This window comes from Nycticebus coucang, chromosome 4 (assembly GCF_027406575.1).
Source record: "Nycticebus coucang isolate mNycCou1 chromosome 4, mNycCou1.pri, whole genome shotgun sequence".
Classification (NCBI taxonomy): domain Eukaryota; kingdom Metazoa; phylum Chordata; class Mammalia; order Primates; family Lorisidae; genus Nycticebus; species Nycticebus coucang.
The window spans coordinates 129,687,731-129,710,438 of NC_069783.1; the positions used below are offsets into that span (position 1 = coordinate 129,687,731).

Sequence of the window (22,708 nt, forward strand, 5' to 3'; positions counted from 1 at the left end):
CAGGGGACCCATCTCGTTTTTCCACTTTCTAGGTGGCGCTTGGACTCTCCCCTTCGGAGGGAAGACCGTCCGCCAGGTCTCTCCCTGGGGATCCCTGGACGCTCCGCAGGCGCCGCCTGTAGCCGCAGGTAGGTGGGCTTCTCTCTGCCCTGGCACCGGTAGGCTCGTGTTTCCTGCATGGCAGTTGCCGAGCGAGCAGCGGGTCGTCTGTCCCCAGCTTGTTTGGAGGCTTTGGGCAAGTTCTTCTGTTCTTGGGGTCAGTTCTTCTGTTTTTGGAGTCCCGGGTTGTCCTCCAACTAAGGACGCTTCTGCATCCAGGCGCTGCTTTGGGCTCTGTGGAGGCAAATACGTATGCGTCATGGTATGTGTCCGTTTAGCAGAACGCTGTCCAGTCCAGGAGAATGGCCCGCATTCCCCCGTGCTAGGCGGGGTGGGAAAAGAAGTTAGGGAGACCAACTGACTGATAGGTGTGGAGGGTCAAGGTTCTAGTGCCTCTGGGTTTAATAAGGCTTAGGCCCGGAGCAGGGCAGGCTGGCTGGTGCAGGGGAACCTTCTCCCTAAGGCTGCAGGTGGATGAGTAGGGTGACAGCCAGGCTTCTGAGTGGGGATAGAAGGTCCAGATTGGGAAGAAGGAAGGGCAGGGGTCTGGGTAGTACATTAGCTTCTGGGCATAAGACGTCTTTGTGAGCAGCCTGGTACTTAATTTGGGGCTGGTCATGGGAGCTGGGGCCTGGGTCATGGTCACTGCCTTTCTAGAGTTCAGTGGGAGACTGGACTGGATTCTACTCACTTGCTGACCCATAGGGTACTGTTGCCAGCAGGCCGTAGTATATTCATTTCTTGTGAGTTGGGAAGGTTGGGTCAAGGGCTGAGCTTTCAGGCTTAAGCCACCACCCCACCACCACCACCTGCAGTGGGGGACAGACTTGGGAGGTTCCGGAATTCTTGGGTTGCAGAGGTAGGTGCCAGTGGCCCTGGCAACTGGAGTGTTCCAGGCTGCCCTAGGAGGTACCCAGGGAAAGACTAACATAGCCATACCTTCCTGGAGGAGCTCACCCTGAGGGGGTGCTAGGTGCTCCTGAGAATTGACAACTATATGCAGGAGTGAAGCAGAGGTTTGTAGAGGTCATGAAGGAGCCTCTTTTGGCAGAGAAAGTGAGGAGGGGCTGTAGTCAGCCTGGGCAGAGTGTGAGAGCCCTCAGAAGAGGGCTCCTGGCACTGGAAGAGGCCTGTAGCTGCTGATTGTGGAGCCCCCTTGGTGACCATTGAATGGAGAAGCAGGTGCAGATTCAGATATCAGAGGGGGGATGCTCCAGGCCCTTTGCACAGGTGCCTGGAGTAGTGGGAGCAGATACAGCAAGTGGGGTGCCACATTTGGGGGCTAGGCTGCTGGGCTGGGGAGGTGGTGTTTGGGTGGGGGTGGCCTTTGTCTGCAGGTAGCTCTGAGTTTGAGAAGGGCATTTAGAAAGCCTGGGCAGAGGGGCAGGGAGGAGCTCCCTACTTCTGAGGAGCACCCAGGTAGCACCCACCACAGGCCTGGTGCTGGGATCTTACTGACCCTTAGGATGACCCAGTCTGTATACTTGGCAGTTGACAGTGTTCAGGGCGGCCAGGAGTCCACTCAGCTGACCAAAGCGAGGTTGATACTCTGCGTGACGTGTGGTGGTCAAGCCTGTGGTCTCTAGATCTAGCTTCCCCTGTTGGCCACCACTGCCTAGGAGGTATGTGGCTGCAGACAAGTTACTTCACTGCTCTGTGCCTTGGCAAGGGGCATGTGGGCTCAGTGTTTGCCACAATGTAGCACTCAGTGAAAGTTGCTGCTGTTGTCCTAAAATTCTCTGAAAGTTCCCATCTGTTCCTTTCTCCTGGGATTGACAGCATCTGTTTTACACCTACCCTTGGAATGTCACAGGCAGCATTCACATGCCTCTTTGGACCTTCGGGCTAGTTCATGGGCTACCTGTTCCACCCAGAGCTCCTGGTTGGGTTCTTGGGATTTCCTGCTTGCCGTCTCCTGCCAGCTGATGGTGATGGGTGGTTTGGTTCCTGCTCTTCCCCACCTTGTCTTTGGACAGATTGCCTCAGATGATGGCCTGCGTCTGACAGTCCCCCAGCTTTCCTGAGGCTGCAGCTGTCAGCTCCCCATCCTCAGCACTTGCCTGGACCTGTGCACTCTGCCACGCTCTGTTCAGCCACCCCTATTCTGTTGTGTCGTGCAAGCTGCTACCATCTCCATCTCCCCCTACCTTGCACTGGCTTGCCCCTTCCTCCTCTCTGCTCCCAGCATGCCCTGTGGCCAGTGCAGTTGGCAGGGCCCTGGCAGTCTCATCCGGGTGGCGGCCAGTTATGCCAGTGCACACCCTTGGCAGCAGATGGACCAGGCCTCTCCTGAGGTGGTATGTAGCCCCCTGGATCCCTGGGTTGAGCAGCCTTGCTGTGGGGACCTTGCATGCCAGCGTACAACCGTGGAGTAGAAGAGCACAGCTGGTGGCACTCCCAGTGGTAAGCCTGCAGTATGGGGTCCCCAGGGTGGGGGCAGACCTGGCTCCTGGCCCCTCAGGATGGACTTCCACTGGGTGCTAGGTTCAGACTGGGCACCTCTGACTGCCCTCTTGGCCGCTGGACCGGTTTTTGGCCCAACTGGGTGATTACATGTTCTTTCACTTTGAGCACTACCAGGACAGCCTCAGCCGTGTCTGAGATCCTTGGACACCTGACCGGCGATTCTTGGTATGGGCAGCCCCTCCCTCGACGGGGAGCCACCCCTGCCTGATGATCATGAGCTCCTCTGGGAGGATCTCGAGACCTGGACAGTTTTGCTGAGTACCATGTGCTGTGCCCTGTTGCCTGTCCTGGCCTCAAGCCAGCAGCCAGTGGCCCCACAGCAGCCTGTGGTGAGGCAGAACCTAGCCTGGTTCTTAGGGGCCCTGGCACTCAGCATAGGTTGCCTCCCAGGCCTGCCCAGCTGCTCTGGGCACCCTCTTGGTTTCTCAGTCCAGCTCTCCATTCAGAAGTGCAGTGCCTGAGCAGTAGCATGGCGAGGAGAGAGTCGCTGGGCCTGTGGGGCCTGTCCTGCCCAGCTCTACATGTGGCTCAGACCTGGGTCTGCACAGCCCCATCCTGCCCAGTGCCTCATGTAGCTGAGACCTGGGTCTGTGCAGCCCCGTCCTGCCCAGCTCTGCATGTGTTTCAGACCTGGGTCTGCAGGACCAGCCTGCTCCCAGCCAGAAGACCATACCTGTCCCTACCCTTTCAAGATCTACTAACCCCACCCCCACCCAGAGACCAGACCCAGCTTTCCCAGGGGATCCAAAGCCCCAGAAAACAAAGAAGGCTTCTGAGACAGGCAGCCCAGGAAGTGTGCTCAGGTACCTCCCAGGAGGTGGTGGATACCCCAGCAGCCCCAGAAAGAGCCACCATCTTCTCCAGTTCCCTGCTTGGCATTCCTGGGTTCTGAACAAGGCCCGGGCTGCACACCCCACGATGAAGTGGCCTGTGTAGGCAGAGAGCCCCACAGTCCCTAGTGAAAACAGGGTGGTGTCCCCAGATGACTTCGGATGGCCCCATAGCTGGACATGGAGGTATACTTGTCTTGGGTCCTGCCCTGAGCACAAAGAGTCCCCCTGCCCCAGCAGAACCTTGGCTTCCTGCTCCTGCAGAGTCCTTAGCCATGTCCCCTGCGCCCTGGGTGTGCCATCTCACCTGGGTGAGTTCCCAGCTTCCACTAGGTGGGTTTTTCTGCAGATCAACTCTCATTAGATTTTGCATCTTTTGTCACCCCCTTCCCTATGAGATACCCTCTTGGTGTTTTCCAAAGTGGCCAGGCCTGCCACGCTGGCTGTGTTTGGGGTGTGGTGCCTGCCTGGGGTCTTTGCTTCTGGTCCCCACCCGCAACATCTCTGCTCCCTGGCTTCTGTCCTCCCCCTGGAATGTAAAGAAGGCTTCATGAAGGAAGGGGACACTTTAATCTTTCTCTAATGAGTCAGATGGTGTCTTGGCAGAGATTGATGCTTCCCTGTGGGTTTATCAGCAGCCTGGCAAGCTGGGAGATTTGGATGCAGGAAGATAGGCTGCAAGCCCCTTGCAGGCTCAAGTCCTTCCCTCTTGTATGTCAACATTCTAGTGTCACATGGTTGGCACCTCTCTCCTGCTGCTGTGCTGTCCCCCTATGTATTCTTGGGCATTGCTGATGCAGCACTTAAACCCATGACTGGTGAATAACTTGTATCTCTTCACAGACTGCGGCTGTAGGGCAGGGGCTCTGTTGTAGCTGTGTGGCCCTGGTACACAACCGGTGCTCACCAAACGTGTGGCTGAGCCTGTGGTAGTTTCTGGTGAGGGTTTTGAGGTTACAGGCTGTGATTGGAGTTGAGGCTGAGGAGATGGGGGTGGCTTGGAGAACTGACCTCCAAGAGCTTTTGGTGAAGTGTGGACCAGGCCACAGTGCAGAGCTGTGAGGCCTCAGGCCCAGGGAATGAACAAAGACTGTTCCACACAAGGTGGGTTTCCTGGTGGAAGGCATGGAGCTCCCTGGAGCCTTTTGAGCATGGAGGCTCCCTGGAGCCACGTTCCCCACAGGGTGAGCGGGTGTAGCCCCCCAGTGTTGACCTACTCAGAGGGCACTTAGGCAAGAATTTCAGCCCCTTTTGTTTTCACAGTTGTGAAAACAACACCTTCCTGAAAAGTAGGAAAATAAAAGCAGAAAACTTTTTCCAGCCACTTATTAGGAAAAACAGTAATAAGCAAATATGTGGTAAAACTTTTTCAGAAAAATACAGAGTGTTGGAATTATTTTATTTGGTAAACTATCAGTGAAAAAGGCTCTAGGTTAAGATGGTTTATATGTGTTATTTCAAGGCACAGATATTTTATAAATGAAGCAGCTGGAAATCTTAGAACTAGGTGGGAAGCTATTTTTAGGATGCTGATAGGCCCCTGATGTAGAGAGCAAGCTGACGGAAGGAACCTGTGTGCAGTCTGGACTCTGGCTAGGCATGTGAAATCCCTGGTTGTCTAGCCCACCCCTGTGCTGCTTCTGTACCTGGTCACACAGCTGCCCCTCTGTGCCACTGCTCAGGTCCCAGCCCTCCTGCACCCTACACCTGCCTCCACCCAGCTGTGACCTGTCCTGCCTATGAGTCTGGTGTAGGACCCAGAAGCCACTCTCTGGGTACACGGCCCAGTCACCCCCGCACACTTAACCACTTCCCGCTGCTCTGTCAAGGCCGCCTTCCCTGCTGCCATTCAGTGGACCTGAAGTGGATGCCTTTGGCTTCAGATAGCTGACTTCCCTTCTGACTGCTGCCCTATCAGGGCCCCAGGACTTAGGGTATGGTGCTCCATGCCTCTGAGGGCCATCTGTGCAGTGTCTGCCTAGGCGGGCAGAGTCCAGGTGACCTGTTTTTTTTTTTTTGTCACATGGGCCCTGTTTATTGTAGTTGGGTTCTCACCACTAGGAAAAGGAAGGCGAGGCCTTGCAGCCCCAGAACAGATCGCCTCTACAGATGGGATGGAGGACAGATGGGTGCCCTAGCCTGGCCTTCCAAATAGGCAGCACATGGCCTTGCAGAGCGGCTCTGCAGCCAGTGGCTGCTGCTCCTGCCTTGGGGCAGAGGTGACGACTGGGCTCCTGGGAAAGGAGATGTGAGCCATGAGGGGCCTCGGGCTGTTCACCACTCCTGGCCCTGTACACAGGCAGACCTGGAGGAGGGTACCCAGGGGCCACAGGACCTGGCAGGGTTTGTGGGATGTACTTGGGGTGGGCCGAAGTGCTGGGCCTGCCTTCTAATCATGGTGTCTGCCCCCCACTTCCCTTGGAAATACCCAGAGATTGTATTTCCTGAAGATAGGACACGGCGCTATGATGTTTTAAAAGTACCTATTTCCAAGGAAAATTTTAAAACAGGAAGCACTGAGGAGAGGGGCATATGAAAAACTGGAGATTTTATAGAGCTATGATAATGAAGGTAAACAGATTAGAGAAACAGATAAACAGATTAGAGAACTTTGAAATAGAGCCAAATAAATATGAGGATTTAGTACATGCTAGAGATGTCGTTTTAAATTAATGGGGGGTAATTCAGGTAGAGTGACCTTGGACAAAAAAAAAAAAAAATTAATGGGTATAAAACAGATCATTAAGATCCAGCAGTTGAAACAGCTGGTTGGCAATCTTCAAAATAGTGAAACCCAGTATCTATCTTACTGTTTATACCCCTGTTATTCCAGGTGGATTTGAGACTTCAGCATTAAAAAAAAAATCTTAAAAGTACTAGAGAGAAATACGGATTTTTTTTTCTAACCTGTAACTCCAAGATTTTGAAAGTTTTAAATCCAGAATTGTGGAAGGTACGAGGTAGGCTTTCTCCTGTTACTAGTGGGAGCATAAGATACTGGGTTTGGACCATGTAACAGTTATAGGTCCACCCGATCTATTATCTTACTGTGTGCACAGGGGCTCTTGCCAGGTGGTCATGGCTCAGGGACTCGACGTGTCCATGGGTAGCTCAGCAGGAAGTGGAACTTGGGCACACCTGCTACCTCTCCATGTGAGCTAAGGTCCTTGGTGTCTCCTGATATCTCGGGGACATGAAAATAGTTTGCCCTCAGAGCAATTAGGGATTGAATCTAGTGCCATTCTGAGGGCTTGGGCCCTTATAACTGCCTCGTGGGTGTCACTGCAGAACTGGAGAAGTCCTGAGGTCCAGCAGCACAGATGGAACTGGCAAGGCTGTCTCCCTGCGGTGTCAGCCCACATGGGCCCACCACACTATATTAATGAAGATCTGCATCAGCCCAGCCCCCAAGCTGGCACCACATTTCCCGCTCATGCTGCACGTCCACCACAGAGAGCTGGCACACCCTTCCCTGCCGCAGTCCCGTGGGGACCTGTGCTGGAAGCAGCTTCATCTAGACATGTTTCTCCACACTTAGGTTGGATGAGGGGCGGGAGGAGGCCACAGCAGACCCCAGTGATGCTCATTGCCCCAGTTATCTTTCTGTGGGCAGAGGAAGCCACAGAGCTGCACCTGAGTTCTGTAGGATACGAGTTAATCGTCCAGTAGGGCAGGGCACTGGGTTTTGAGCAGTGCAAGCAGTCATCCAGCTCCACGCCCATTAGTGTGGCCCTTGGGGACGGGAGGGTGGGCCTGTGTCAGTGCCCTGACCCAGCGCCACAGGCTGGGGCTCAAACATAGGCACTCGTTTCTCAGGGCTCTGGAGGCTGGAAGCCCAGGACCCAGGTGTGGGCAGGGCTGATTTTTCCTGAGGACTGTCTCCACGACGTACCCATGGCACCCTCCTTGTGTGTCCTCATGTGATCATCCCTCTATCCGTGTATCTGTTCTGGTCTCTTCCTATGAGGATACCAGGCTTGTTGGATGGGGCCCCACCCTGTTGACCTAGTTTTCCTATAATTAATCCTCTCTCTAAAGACCATATCTGTACAATCTGAGGTCCTGGGGGTAAAGACTGCAACATCAGAACACTGGGGGGACGCAGGTCAGCCCCTAACAATGCCCAAAGTGGGTCTCTTTGGTTCTTTTTTCTGCAATTTTGGTCAGTGCTGTCTTGAGCACTTGCCTGCGTACAGAGTCCTCCAGGCCTGAGGTTCGGGCCTGTGCTGAGGCATGGGATGGCTGAGTCTCAGTTCACACGTGGCAATGCCCAGTCTGTACATGACACTTCTATCTCACTTTAGAAACACTTCTGAGGACAGAGGTCCCTGTGCCCCCAAAGTTTAATGCTCTGCCTTTCACATTCAGCCGGGAGTCCACCTGTGACCGTAGTGTAATGGAGGGACCCAGCTGTTGATGTGAGAGCCCGTGGGAGCAGAGCTCCTCTGTCAGCTGCAGTGCACATGTAATGTGAGCAAGAAATAAATGTTTGATGTGTGAAGGTGCCGAGTTTGGGGCTTGTGTTTTCCACAGCACGACCTACGATATCCTGGTTGCTTGGGGATCCTGTTTCACCTTGCTCCTCAGGGCATGTGCTGCCCAGCATCAGCTGCTAAGCACCAGCCTGGCCTCTGGGGCCCACAGCCTGCGCTGCCTGCCTGCTCTCTGGTCTCCTCTGACCCTTGCTGGGTATGGTGGCTCTATAATCAGTCTTGATTACATGGTAGAGAACCCCAACACCACTGCCACATCGTTCTTCAAATGTTTTAGCTAGTTTTTTTTTTTCTTTTTGCAATTTTTGGCTGGGGTTGGGTTTGAATCTGCCACCTCTGGCATGTGGGGCCAGCACTCTACTCCTTTGAGCCACGGGTGCTGCCCTGTTTTAGCTAGTTTTTAAAACAGAAGTGGAAAGGTTGTGTGGTGGGCCCCAGTGTGTCCCTCGCTGTGCTGCAGCAGAGGTCAGTGCTTCCCAGCACAGGCCTGGGGGTGACTTGTTGATGGGCAGCCCAGCCGAGCATGCTCCCCAGGACAGTGGGGGCCCTGAGCTTTCTCAGTTTCTGTTTAGATGGGCCACAGGATCCCCCTGTTACTGGGCAGGGAGGTTGGGGTGGGGCTGGCTGGGAAAAGCCCTAGCCTGCAGCTGCCCTCAGCAGCCTGTTCCTTCCATCAGCCTCAGTTGCCCCCCTGCGGTGCCTGCACCCTTGCCAGCTGCTTCCGTCTCGCTGTGGGCAGTGCCACCAGGTGGGTATAGAGGAATGTCTGACTCCCCACCTCCTCCTACTCCTGTGCTGTCCTTGGACTGCTCACCTGTGTATCTGCGTTTAGGGCAGCCAGCCCTGCCCTGTCAGTGGAGGCAGGCCGTGGGTTCCTGGGAGACGGCCACACTCTGGGAACACAGCATAGGTGCCTCACCAGGTGCCGACTTGCGTCCTGGGGCTGGGCTGTGTCTGTGGCTGTGCACGTGTGGCCCTCAGTGAGAGAATGTCCACCCACGGGGCAGGACTAGCAGGAGGCTGGGCACACCCTCATTTGCCAGTCTGTGAGCACAGTCTCCTGGTGAGCCTAGACTGGCACACGGTGATGTCCACACTTTCAGTGAAGTAGTGGGTTTGTGTGTTCACCAGGGAAAAAAAGGTTGGTTGCCCCTTGCTGGCTGGGTTCCCACCTCTGCCTGTAAGAGCCTGGGGCAGGCTTCCTTCCTGCCAACTTGCCAGGCTCCTTAAACTCCTCCTGGGTAACAGAGGTCCCTGTTGTGAGATGCCCGATCGTGGAGAGACCCCGTCTGCCCTACCTGCCTGCCCCTGCAGTCCTGCATCCCCTCACCCTGGCATTTCCTCTCAGTCTGGCCAGGGTAGCCCATACTCAATGCCAAGAAGTGTGACTTGTGGCCTTGTGCCTGCTCGGCACCCACAGCTGCAGGAAGCCCTTGTTGACGGGGCCAACCAGCAGTTCACTCTCCACACATTCCAGCCCAGAGGCTCCCACACATCATGGAAGAAACACTAACCCACATCCTCGTCTCCATGAGAGCCACTCCTGCCCCAGCCTGGCCTAGCATCGCCAGCATGGTGGTTGGTGACCATGAGGACTCAAAGTGCTGGCAGGGACCCAGCAGGGGGTTGGGGGGGCAGGAGGGCTTTCCACCTGGAAATCCACGTTTACTCCATATGGGCCATATCCCCAGCACAGGTGACTGGGCTCTGTGGCCCTCTACCTCAGATGCATAGGGCCTGTCTTTTGCAAAGGGTGCCACAGACCTGGTGGGGAGTGTGTTTAGTACTGTGGTGCAGCCTCCGGAGGCTACCCCCAGGGAGGAGAGGTCAGTGCCTGCTCCTGGCCAGAGGCTGTGAATCCTTCTGGAAGGGTGGGCAGTCTTTCCCCAGAGAGCCAGAGTAGTGGTGCTCTGCCAGGGCAGGGCTCTGGTTGCAGGGCAAGTGGCTATTTGTCTTGGATGGCTTGGCCTAAGACCAGGCAGGTGGCTGTCCTTCCTCCAGGGCCTTCAGGACTGCAGTGTTCCGGTCTCTGCCAGGGAAATCCGAGTTCTGCTCTCTGCACGTTTGCCAGCTCACAGGAGACGCCCTGCTTGCAGGGGTGCCTAGGCCATGCATGGGCTGGACACCCCACCCCACCCTACCCTGTCCTCCTGTGCACCCGCACCTAGCTGGTGCAGGCTCTCACTGGGCCCCAGGCTGAGCTGTCAGTCAAGACTGAAGCCTTCCTGTGGCTCCCAGAGAGATGGATGTGCCGGATGCAAGCCTGGGGCACCTCATCTTCCAGGAAGAGGGACTGTTGGGGGCATGCCTTACCCTCCCTGGCCTCTCTACACAGAGATTGACATCAGGCAGCCCTGGGAGGTGGGCACAGGTGGGATTGGGCTGTGCATTGGCTGCGCTCCCTGGGGAGCCCCCTCCCCCTGCCTCCTGCCTCCCTGGAATTCCTTCCTGGGATCCACATCTTTGAAGCTGCTGCCTCCCTGCCCGCCTGGGCGCTTCCAAAGGCGGATACTGACAGAGGATTCAATGAATCGAAGGTCGCCAGTCAGGGCGTTGACAGATGCCCAGCCGTGATACTATTTCTGATTTAATAACCGAATGGGAGGCTGGCCCTCTGTAATAATTAGGGCTAATTACTGAGGAGGTGTTGACAGACAGGCTGAGAGGAAACAAACTACCTTTATCCCGTGGCTTAGAGTCAGATTACCGGCCCGGTGCTATCTGCCCCTCAGAAAGTAGACGCTTCAATCACTCAGCAAGGCTTCAAAGGGGACAGGGCCCTGACAATGCTCGGGATTTGGAAAGTAGCTATGAAGTGCGCCTTTGACTCTGAATCGCCAAACGGAGCCCATTCCAGAAACAGTCTCTTTGTGAAGTCTGAGTTACTGCTGCAGACCTGCTTCCCGCACTGGGGCAGGAGGGGCTGCGGTGGGCATGGTCAGGGTGGGGGTTGAGCCTCTGGGTCCTTCCCAGGCTGGGCCCCAGCCAGGTGATGCCAGCAGAGCCCCAGGGCCCCAGTAGCTGGGCCTGGCAGCCATGGACCTGAGCAGGGGCGTGCTATGTTTTCCTTGGCCCAGCAAGGGTGTCCAGCACTTGGTGGCTGTGAGCAGCAGGTAATGGGGTAGGCACCTCCACATCCCAGCGGACTCCTCCCTTCCCCTGTTTTCATCTGGAACGCAGCTTTTCTGCAACCCCCATGGGCAGGGCTGGCCTCTGCGGGGGAATGTGTCTTTGGCATTATTTATGGCAGGACCATCCCACAGGGGCCCTGGGCGTCACTCATCAGGCTGCTCCCACTCCTGTCCTGGGCTGGGAGCCAAGGCCATGGAAGTGATACTGACCGCGGGGCCTCAGTGGGCAGACAGCTCCAATGACTGAAAAGGGCTGGGGGTGGGGGGGCTGGGGCTGGTCTCTGTGACTGTGCTGTTGCCCACTGGCTCCCCCAGCCTCCATGCATGTCAGAGGTGGGGAGGGGCGTGCCCAGACCTCCATCTCCTGGTTTGGAGCAGCAGCGCTGGGGCATGTCCCAGGGAACCAGCTTGGATAATCTAAGCTGCTGTGCCTGTGGTGAGGCTTCGTGGTGTGGAGTACTCTGATTTGGCACAGGGCAGCTAGGATGCCAGGTGAGGTTGCCAGCAGGGACCACTTCTGAGATTCTGGATCTTTGTGCTGTCTGTCCTCATCAGAATCACTGGGGACAGCGGTCTCTTAGGATGGACCTGTCTGGGGAGCACCTTTCTGGTTTCAAGTGTGGTGGGGAAGGTGCTGGGCAAACAGGTGGCAGGGAGCCCCTCCACCTGCTTGCACAATCGCAGCCCCCCAGGCCCTGTTGCCCCGGCTGTGTTCCCACAGGCCTGGGGGACCAGCCTGTGCTGCTTCTAAGAGGGGTTAAGGGGCCAGGCTGGTGTGGGCAGCAGTGTTTAGATTGCTACCCTTTCCCTGGAACTCTGCTGTGCTGTCATAGAAAGAAGAAGCCTTTGGGAAGTAACAGTAATAATAGAAGTCATCAGCTCTTTTGCTTAGCTGAATAATGACTAGCTCATACTGGGGGCACTATCAATGAATTTAAATCTATATTAGGGCAAAAATAATAGGGTGAATTAACTTACGTGGGAGATGCACTTAATAATTTGCATCCAAGCTGGGCACCATGGCTCCTAACCTGTTACTCCAGCACTTCGGGAGGCTGAAAGGGAGGATTGCTTGAAGCCAGGAATTCAAGAACAGTTTGGGCAACATAGCAAGACCCTGTCTCTACAAAAGGTTAAAAAAAATTAGGAGGCCAGGCACAGTGGCTCATGCCTATAATCCTAACACTCTGGGAGGCTGAGGTGGGTGAATTATTTGAGCTCAGGAGTTCAAGACTAAGCAAAAGCGACATGCATCTCTACTAAAAATAGACGTAGCAGCATTGTGGCAGTCACCGGTAGTCCCTGATACACAGGAGGCTGAGGCAAGAGGATCTCTTAAGCCTAAGAGTTTGAGGTTACTGTGATCTATGTTGATACCAAGGTACTCTTCTCAGGGCAACTCTGCCTCAAGACTAGCCTGAGTAAGAGGGAGAACCCGTCTCTATTAAAAATAGAAAAACTACCCTGGTGTAGTTGCAGGCTACTGTATTCCCAGCTACTTGGGAGGCTGAGGCAAGAGGATCACTTGAGCCCAAGAGTTTGAGGTTGCTGTGAGTTTGACATCACGGCACTCTGTCTCAAAAAAAAAAAAAAAAAATTAGCTGGGCATTATGGTGTGCACTTAGTTCTAGCTACTAGAGAGGCTGAGGCAGAAAGACCACTTAAGCCCAGGAGTTCAAGGGTTCAGTGAGCTGTGATGGTGCCACTATGCTCCAGTTGGGTGACAGAGGAAGACTTTGTCTCAAGCAAAAAAAGAAACAAAACAAAAATTGGCATTAATTCTGTTTAAAGTCACTTCAAATAGAATTAGAAAATATATTATTATAATTTATTTTAGTATTAGTTGTTAATCTCAAACCATGTCTAGTTTATAAATTAAATTTTATCACGGGTACGTATGTATAGTATATTTTCCACAGTTTCAGGCATCCATGGGGGAGCTTGGCACAAATCCCTCGAAGATAATGGGGAAATACTGCATTATTGTTACTGCATATGTACACCTGGAGCGAGTCTTACACATGTCTATGCCAACACCATCACAAGTAGGATGCAGGAAACTGCTCATTCTGTGAACGCCCTCCCCCTGGCCAGGCGTGGTGGCTCACACCTGTAACCCTGGCACTCCGGGAGGCTCAGGTGGAAGGATCACTTGAGGTGGGAAACTTGAGACCAGCCTGAGCAAGAGGGAGACCCTGTCTCTACAAGATGAGAAAAATTAGCCAGGTGTGGTAGTGGACACTGTAGTCCCAGCTCCTCGGGAGGCTGAGGCCCAGGGATCACTTGAGCCCAGGAGTTTGAGGTCACAGTGAGCTATGAGGGTACTCTACCCAGGGTGACAGAGCAAGACCCTGTTTCAAAAAGAGAAAAACAAGAAAATAACAAAAAACCCTCCCCCTTGCTGCCGTTTGGCCGTGAGCCCCTCCCGGTTTTTCTGACCCTCTGTTACCGCAGACCTGTCCTGGATACCTGCACTTTCGCCCTTTCCAAGGTGCAGTGTCAATGGACTCGTATGGTACGTAGTGTTTACTGGACACAGTTTCTCTGGAGCATCATCCTCAGACGTGCATTTATCAGTAGTTCCTTGTTACTGTTGAATACTATTCTGCTTGCCCATGGCTGAGCACTTGGGGGGTTATTTTCTGTTTAGGGAGCTTATGTTATATTTCACCCGTTTCTGTTTTAAGAGCATATTTAATTTTATAAGAAACTGCCAGACTGTTTTCCAGAGTGCCCTCTTTTGTATCGGACGTGTGGGAGTTCCAGTTACTCCACATTCTCACCCGCACTTGGTTTCGTCAGTTTTTTCCTTCTCAGTTTCAGCTGCTGTAACGGAGGGTGTGGTGTGGTGTTCCCTGTGGCTGGTGAAATTGAGCATCTGCTTGTGCTAGTTTGCCGTCTCTACGTCCTCTTACGTGGAGAGTCTGTTCACATCTTCTGTGCCTTTGTAATTGGGTTGTTTAGTTGCTGTCAGGTTTTTCTAAGGGAATAATAATCGATAGATAATAAACGACAGATATTTGGAGGGGACGGTTTGGCAAGCGTGTCACCTGCGACCATCTCCATGCTCACGAGGGTGAGCTGTCCCCGAAGCCTCCTCCCTCCCTGTGCTCCCTTCTCTCGGTTCCCACTAGTGTGCCTTCTTAGGCCAGTTTGCGTTTCCCAGGATTTTATATAAATAGAATCACAGTATTTACCCTTTCTCTGGCCTCTTTTCACTCAACATAGTTTTTTGAGATGTGCTCTTCGCGCTGCGGCGTGTGTCAGCACTTCCTGCTTATTCATTGTTGGGGATGGATCTGTCCCATTGTGCGGATATACCCTGTTTGTTCAGCTGCTGATGGATGTTTGGGTTGTTTCCAGTCTGAGGCTGTTTTTTAAAGAAGTGGCCAAACTTTGTTCCAAAGTGGTTGTACCATTTTATAATCCTGTGAGCGGTGTCTGAGAGTTTCAGCCACTTCACAAACTTTCCAGCATTTGGAATGGTTAGTCTTTTTGATTTTAGCCCTTCTGGTAAGTATATAGTAACATTTTTTTTCCTTGTTTTTTTTTTTTTTTTTTTTTTTTTTTTTTTGTCGAGGCAGAGTTCTACCCTATGCCCTGAGCAGAGGGCAGTGGCCTCGGAGCTCACTGCAACCTCGGACTCCAGCTGTGGGCATCCTGCTGCCTCAGCCTCCGGGGCTGCTGGGATTACAGGCGCTCACCGCTGCGCCCGGCTGGGTTTTTCCATTTTTTTTTGTAGAGACAGGGTCTCACTTTATGGCCCTCGGTAGAGTGCCATGGCATCACACAGCTCACAGCAACCTCCAACTCCTGGGGCTTACGCGATTCTCTTGCCTCAGCCTCCCGAGTAGCTGGGACTACAGGAGCCCGCCACAACGCTCAGCTATTTTTTGGTTGCAGATCAGCCGGGGCCGGGTTTGAACCCACCACCCTCGGTATATGGGGCTGGCGCCTTACTGACTGAGCCCCAGGCACCGCCCGGTTTTTCCATTTTTTTCACGAGTTGGGGTCTCACTCTTGTTCAGACAAGCCTCAAACTCCTGAGCTCAAGCAATCCTCCCGCCTCAGCCTCCCACAGTGCTGGGATTACAGGCGTGCGCCACCGCACCCGGCTATAGTAACATTTTATTGTACTTTAAATTTGCGTTCCCCTACTGACCAAAGATGTTGAGTATGTTTTTTTTTTTTTTGAGTATGTTTTTATATCCTTACTTTCCATTGTCATATCTTTTTTGGTGACGTGTTTGTTTAAATCTTTTGCCTGTTTTTAATTATTTTATTTTATGTTTTCTTGCCAAATTTTGAAAAAAAAAATTTTTTTTTTTTTTTTTTTTTTGAGACAGAGTCTCACTATGTCGCCCTTGGTAGAGTGCTAGGGCATCACAGCTCACAGCAACCCCAAACTCTTGGGCTTACATGATTCTCTTGCCTCAGCCTCCCAAGGACTACAGGTGCCTGCCACAATGCCTGGCTGTTTTTTGGTTGGAGTTGTCATTGTTGTTTGTCAGCCCCAGGCTGGGTTCCAACCCACCAGCTCTGGTGTATGTGGCAGACGCCATAGCCGCTGAGGTACAGGCGCCAACCCTGAAAATTCTTTATTTAGAATGTAAATTTTTTGCCAGGTGCATGATTTGAAAGTCTTTTCTCCTTATCTATAGATTGCCTTTTCATTTTCTTTTTTTTTTTTGTAGAGACAGAGTCTCACTGTACCGCCCTCGGGTAGAGTGCCGTGGCGTCACACGGCTCACAGCAACCTCTAACTCTTGGGCTTACGCGATTCTCTTGCCTCAGCCTCCGGAGCAGCTGGGACTACAGGCGCCCGCCACAACGCCTGGCTATTTTTTTGTTGCAGTTTGGCCGGGGCCGGGCTTGAACCCGCCACCCTCGGCACATGGGGCCGGCGCCCTACTCGCTGAGCCACAGGCGCCGCCCACCTTTTCATTTTCTTAATAGTGTCTTTCAAAGAACAGCAGTTTCTAATTTTATTAAAGTTAAATTTATTAGTTTTTTTTTTCTCTTATGGGTTGTACTTACTGAAAGTTTTTTAAAAATTATGAACAGTGGTTGAATTTTGCCCTATGCTTTTCCTGTGTCAATTGTGTGATCGTGTGGTTTTTCTTTAGTGTGTTAGGATGATGGTTTACATTGATGGGTCTTTGACTATTGAATCAACTTTGCATTCCTGAGATAAACTCCGGTTGGTCATACTGTGTCCTTTTTATATACTGTTGGGCTTGATTTGCTATCATTATTTTGAGGGTTTTTATATCTGTATTCATGAGGGATGTTGATTTGTGGTTTTCTTCTGCTATTTTTGTCTGGTTTTGGTGTTAGGGTAGTGCTGGCCTCATAACATTTGTTGGGATATGTTCTCTTTTTTTCTGTTTTTTTTTTGAAGAAAGAAATTATGTAGGACGAGTACTGTTTTTTTGAATGTTTGGTAGAATTTGCCAGTCATATGGGTTGGAGCCCCTCCAGGATTTAAATTAAAGATGTGATTCTCCCATCAGTTCGGGATGGTTCAGGCTGTCTCTTTCCTAGACTCATCTGCGGCTCTCGGTTGTCATTTCCTTTCAGCTAAGGAATATGTGTGCATTGTAGTTGTCCACACACTTCCTAATTATGCTTCTGAGGGCTGCAGTGATAACCCTTCTTTATTATTATAGGTTGTTGCTTCTGTCTTTTTATTATTATCACTTCAGTTAGAGATTTTTCGAAGCATCAACCTCTGCTTTTGCTTGTTTACTCTTGTGTTTACTTGTCTCTATCTTATTTTTGCTCTAATTTCATTATTCCCTTCCTTCTGCTGGCTTTGGGCTTATTCTGCTCCTCTGGTTCCAGTTCCTTAAAGTAGAAGCCAGGTCATTACTTTGGAGAACTTTCTTCTTATCTAATGTATTCTTTTATGCTATGAAGTTCCCTGTAAGTGTTGCTTTAGCTGTTCCTGCAAGTTTTGATATGCTGTGTTTTCATTTTTTCCCCTCAGTTTAGAGTAGTCCCTCATTTCCACAATACTCTTTTTTTGGCCCATTATTTAACAGAGTGTTGTTTGAGGCAGGAGGATGGCTTTACGTCAGAAGTTTAAGACCAGTCCGGGCAAAAATAGCTAGACCCTCATCTTTACAAAAAACTTTTAAAAAAATTAGCCAGGTGTGGTGGTGCCCACCTGCAGTCTGGCTACTCGAGAGGCTGAGGCAGGAGGATCTCTGAAGCCTAGGAATCTGAGGCTGCTGTGAGCTATGATGGTCCCACTGCACTCCAGCCCAGGCAACAGAGCAAAACCTTGTCTCTAAAAAACATAAAAGTGTTGTTTAATTTCCAAATGGATGTGATACGATCAGAGAACATACTTTATATGCTTTGGGTTCTTGTACATTTTTTAACATTGGTTTCATAACCCAGAAAATTATCTATCTTGATAAATTTTCCATGTACAGTGTACGTTTTCTTTTTTTTTTTTCTATTCCACTTGCTTCAGTTGTAACAGTATTTTTTATTTTATTTTATTTTATTTATTTATTTTTTTTATTGTTCGGGATTCATTGAGGGTACAAAAAGCCAGTTACACTGATTGCAATTGTTAGGTAAAGTCCCTCCTGCAATCATGTCTTGCCCCCATAAAGTGTGACATACACCAAGGCCCCACCCCCCTCCCTCTGTCCCTCTTTCTGCTTCCCCCCCCATAACCTTAATTGTCATTAATTGTCCTCATATCAAAATTGAGTACATAGGATTCATGCTTCTCCATTCTTGTGATGCTTTACTAAGAATAATGTCTTCCACGTCCATCCAGGTTAATACGAAGGATGTAGAGTCTCCATTTTTTTAATGGCTGAATAGTATTCCATGGTATACATATACCACAGCTTGTTAATCCATTCCTGGGTTGGTGGGCATTTAGGCTGTTTCCACATTTTGGCGATTGTAAATTGAGCTGCAATAAACAGTCTAGTACAAGTGTCCTTATGATAAAAGGATTTTTTTCCTTCTGGGTAGATGCCTAGTAATGGGATTGCAGGATCGAATGGGAGGTCTAGGGTTGAGTGCTTTGAGGTTTCTCCATACTTCCTTCCAGAAAGGTTGTACTAGTTTGCAGTCCCACCAGCAGTGTAAAAGTGTTCCCTTCTCTCCACATCCACGCCAGCATCTGCAGTTTTGAGATTTTGTGATGTGGGCCATTCTCACTGGGGTTAGATGATATCTCAGGGATGTTTTGATTTGCATTTCTCTAATATATAGAGATGATGAACATTTTTTCATGTGTTTGTTAGCCATTCATCTGTCGTCTTTAGAGAAAGTTCTGTTCATGTCTCTTGCCCATTGATATAAGGGATTGTTGGCTTTTTTCATGTGGATTAATTTGAGTTCTCTATAGATCCTGGTTATCAAGCTTTTGTCTGATTGAAAATATGCAAATATCCTTTCCCATTGTGTGGGTTGTCTCTTTGCTTTGGTTATTGTCTCCTTAGCTGTACAGAAGCTTTTCAGTTTAATGAAGTACCATTTGTTTATTTTTGTTGTTGTTGCAATTGCCATGGCAGTCTTCTTCATGAAGTCTTCCCCCAGGCCAATATCTTCCAGTGTTTTTCCTATGCTTTCTTTGAGGATTTTTATTGTTTCATGCCTTAAATTTAAGTCCTTTATCCATCTTGAATCAATTTTTGTGAGTGGGGAAAGGTGTGGGTCCAGTTTCAGTCTTTTACATGTAGACATCCAGTTCTCCCAACACCGTTTATTGAATAGGGAGTCTTTCCCCCAAGGTAAGTTCTTGTTTGGTTTATCGAAGATAAGGTGGTTGTAAGATGTTAGTTTCATTTCTTGGTGTTCAATTCGATTCCAAGTGTCTATGTCTCTGTTTTTGTGCCAGTACCATGCTGTCTTGACCACTATGGCTTTGTAGTACAGACTAAAATCTGGTATGCTGATGCCCCCAGCTTTATTTTTGTTACTAAGAACTGCCTTAGCTATACGGGTTTTTTTCCGGTTCCAAACAAAACGCAGAATCATTTTTTCCAAATCTTGAAAGTATGATGTAGGTACTTTGATAGGAATGGCATTGAATAGGTAGATTGCTTTGGGAAGGATAGACATTTTAACAATGTTGATTCTTCCAATCCATGAGCATGGTATGTTCTTCCATTTGTTAATATCCTCTGCTATTTCCTTTCTGAGGATTTCATAGTTTTCTTTATAGAGGTCCTTCACCTCCTTCGTTAGGTATATTCCTAGGTATTTCATTTTCTTTGAAACTATGGTGAAGGGAGTTGTGTCCTTAATTAGCTTCTCATCTTGACTGTTATTGGTGTATACAAAGGCTACTGACTTGTGGACATTGATTTTATATCCTGAAACATTACTGTATTTTTTGATGACTTCTAGGAGTCTTGTGGTTGAGTCTTTGGGGTTCTCTAAGTATAAGATCATGTCCTCAGCAAAGAGGGAGAGTTTGACCTCCTCTGCTCCCATTTGGATTCCCTTTATTTCCTTGTCTTGCCTAATTGTATTGGCTAGAACTTCCAGCACTATGTTGAATAGTAAAGGTGACAGAGGACAACCTTGTCTGGTTCCAGTTCTAAGAGGAAAAGCTTTCAGTTTTACTCCATTCAGTAAAATATTGGCTGTGGGTTTGTCATAGATAGCTTCAATCAGTTTTAGAAATGTGCCACCTATGCCTATACTCTTCAGTGTTCTAATTAGAAAAGGATGCTGGATTTTATCAAATGCTTTTTCTGCATCTATTGAGAGGATCATGTGATTTTTATTTTTGCCCCTGTTAATGTGGTGGATAACGTTTATGGACTTGCGTATGTTAAACCAGCCTTGCATCCCTGGGATGAAGCCTACTTGATCATGATGAATGACTTTTTTGATGATAAGCTGTAATCTATTGGCTAGGATTTTGTTGAGAATTTTTCCATCTATATTCATGAGTGAGATTGGTCTGAAATTCTCCTTTTTGTTTGGGTCTTTTCCTGGTTTTGGTATCAGGGTGATGTTTGCTTCATAGAATGTGTTGGGGAAGATTCCTTCTTCCTCAGTTTTTTGGAATAATTTCTGCAGTACAGGAATAAGCTCTTCCTTGAAGGTTTGATAGAATTCTGGAGTGAAGCCATCTGGACCAGGGCATTTTTTAGTTGGAAGCTTTTTTATTGTTTCTTTGATCTCAGTGCTTGAAATTGGTCTGTTCAGGAGCTCTATTTCTTCCAGGCTAAGTCTAGGGAGAGGGTGTGATTCCAAATATTGATCCATTTCCTTCACATTGTCGAATTTCTGGGCATAGAGTTTCTGGTAGTATTCAGAGATGATCTGTTGTATCTCTGTGGGATCAGTTGTTATTTCCCCTTTATCGTTTCTGATTGAGGTTACTAGAGATTTTACTTTTCTATTTCTAGTTAGTCTGGCCAATGGTTTATCTATTTTATTTATTTTTTCAAAAAATCAACTCCTTGTTTCGTTAATTTTCTGAATGATTCTTTTGTTTTCAATTTCATTGATCTCTGATTTGATTTTGGATATTTCTTTTCTTCTACTGAGTTTAGGCTTAGATTGTTCTTCTTTTTCCAATTCCATAAGATCTCTTGTGAGATTGTTGATGTGCTCTTTTTCTGTTTTTTGAATGTAGGCATCTAAAGCGATGAATTTTCCCCTCAAAACTGCTTTTGCAGTATCCCACAGGTTTTGGTAGCTTGTGTCTTCATTGTTGTTATGCTCAAGGAAGTTAATGATTTCCTGTTTTATTTCTTCCTGCACCCATCTGTTATTCAACAGAAGATTGTTTAATTTCCATGCCTTTGGGTGGAGTCGAGCATTTTTGTTAGAGTTGAGTTCCACCTTTAGTGCCTTATGGTCTGAAAAGATACAAGGTAAAATTTCAATTCTTTTGATTCTGTTGATATTTGTTTTGTGTCCCAGGATATGATCAATTTTGGAGAATGTTCCATGGGGTGATGAGAAGAATGTATATTCTTTATCTTTGGGGTGGAGTGTTCTATATGCGTCTATCAAGCATAGTTGTTCTAGGGTCTCATTTAAATCTCTTATATCTTTGTTTAATTTCTGTTTAGAGGATCTGTCCAGCTCTGAAAGAGGTGTGTTAAAGTCCCCTGTTATGATGGTATTATCAGATATCATATTGCTCAGACTGAGTAAGGTCTGCTTCAAGAATCTGGGAGCATTTAAATTGGGTGCATAAATATTTAGAATTGAAATATCTTCTTGTTGTAGTTTTCCCTTGACCAATATAAAGTGACCATCTTTGTCTTTTTTGACTTTAGTTGCTTTAAATCCACATGTATCTGAAAATAAGATTGCAACTCCTCTTTTCTTCTGAATTCCATTTGCCTGAAAAATTGTCTTCCAACCCTTGACTCGGAGCTTTAATTTGTCTTTTGAAGCCAGGTGTGTTTCTTGCAGACAGCAAATGGATGGCTTGTGTTTTTTAATCCAGTCAGCCAATCTTCAGTGGGGAATTCAAGCCATTAACATTTATGGAGATAATTGATAAGTGTGGTAGTATTCTATTCGTCTTATTTTGTGAGAGTCCATTGCTTAGTTTTATCTTTTGCATCAGTGTGGAGGTTAGGTTCTGTCCTTTGATTTCTGAGTCCTTACTTTGCTGCTGATCCATTGTGGTGGTCAGTGTGCAGAACAGGTTGAAGTATTTCCTGTAGAGCTGGTCTTGTTGTGGCGAATTTCCTCAATGTTTGTATATCCGTAAATGATTTGATTTCTCCGTCAATTTTGAAGCTTAGCTTAGCAGGGTACAGAATTCTGGGCTGAAAATTGTTCTGTTTAAGTAGATTAAAGGTAGATGACCATTGTCTTCTTGCTTGGAAAGTTTCATTAGAGAAGTCTGCGGTCACTCTGATGGATTTGCCCCTGTAGGTCAACTGGCGCTTACTCCTGGCAGCTTGCAGAATCTTTTCTTTTGTCTTGACTTTGGACAGGTTCATCACAATGTGTCTTGGAGAAGCTTGGTTAGAGTTGAGGCGACCTGGGGTCCGATATCCCTCTGAAAGCAGTGTGTCAGAATCTTTGGTGATGTTTGGGAAATTTTCTTTTATAATATTCTCTAGTATGGCTTCCATTCCTCTGGGGCATTCTTCTTCCCCTTCTGGAATTCCTATAACTCGTATGTTGGAACGCTTCATAAAGTCCCATAATTCTGACAGTGAACGTTCTGCTTTCTCTCTCTTCTTTTCTGCCTCTTTTACTATCTGAGTTATCTCAAAAACTTTGTCTTCTACCTCTGAAATTCTTTCTTCTGCATGGTCTAACCTGTTGCTGATACTTTCCATTGCATCTTTAAGTTCCCTGATTGACTGTTTCATTTCCTTCAGCTCTGCTATATCCTTTTTATATTCTTCATATCGTTCATCTCTGATTTGATTCTGTTTTTGGATTTCCTTTTGGTTATTTTCCACTTTATTAGCAGTTTCCTTCATTGTTTCCATCATTTCTTTCATTGTTTTCAACTTGTGTATTCTAAATTCCCTTTCTGTCATTCCTAACATTTCTGTATAGGTGGAATCCTCTGCAGTAGCTACCTCATGGTCCCTTGGCGGGGTTGTTCTGGACTGGTTCTTCATGTTGCCTGGAGTTTTCTGCTGATTCTTCCTCACGAGTGATTTCTTTTATCTGTTTCTTTGCCCTAATTTTCCTTTCACTTCCTCTTGCTCTTTAAGTT

The 22,708-nt window shown here is 48.8% G+C and overlaps 2 protein-coding genes across 4 annotated transcripts in view; both read left to right on the plus strand.

The window, feature by feature from the left end:
• The window catches only part of GNB1L (G protein subunit beta 1 like), a 68,653-nt gene that overhangs the window by 234 nt on the left and 45,711 nt on the right, over positions 1-22,708 (plus strand). For all 3 annotated transcript variants that reach the window (XM_053588807.1, XM_053588804.1, XM_053588805.1), the window contains exon 2: positions 33-128. Coding sequence is in view for 1 of the 3 variants with exons in the window: in XM_053588804.1 (XP_053444779.1) it covers positions 33-128 (96 nt within the window). In the remaining 2 variants the exon portion in view is untranslated. The remainder of the gene's footprint in view (positions 1-32; positions 129-22,708) is intronic.
• Positions 45-3,381, plus strand: RTL10 (retrotransposon Gag like 10). Its single transcript, XM_053588808.1, is given in 7 exon segments — positions 45-128; positions 2,285-2,590; positions 2,592-2,743; positions 2,746-2,799; positions 2,802-2,842; positions 2,844-2,953; positions 2,955-3,381. Coding segments are annotated over 6 exon segments (741 nt in total). The 5' UTR covers positions 45-128; position 2,285; the 3' UTR covers positions 3,034-3,381.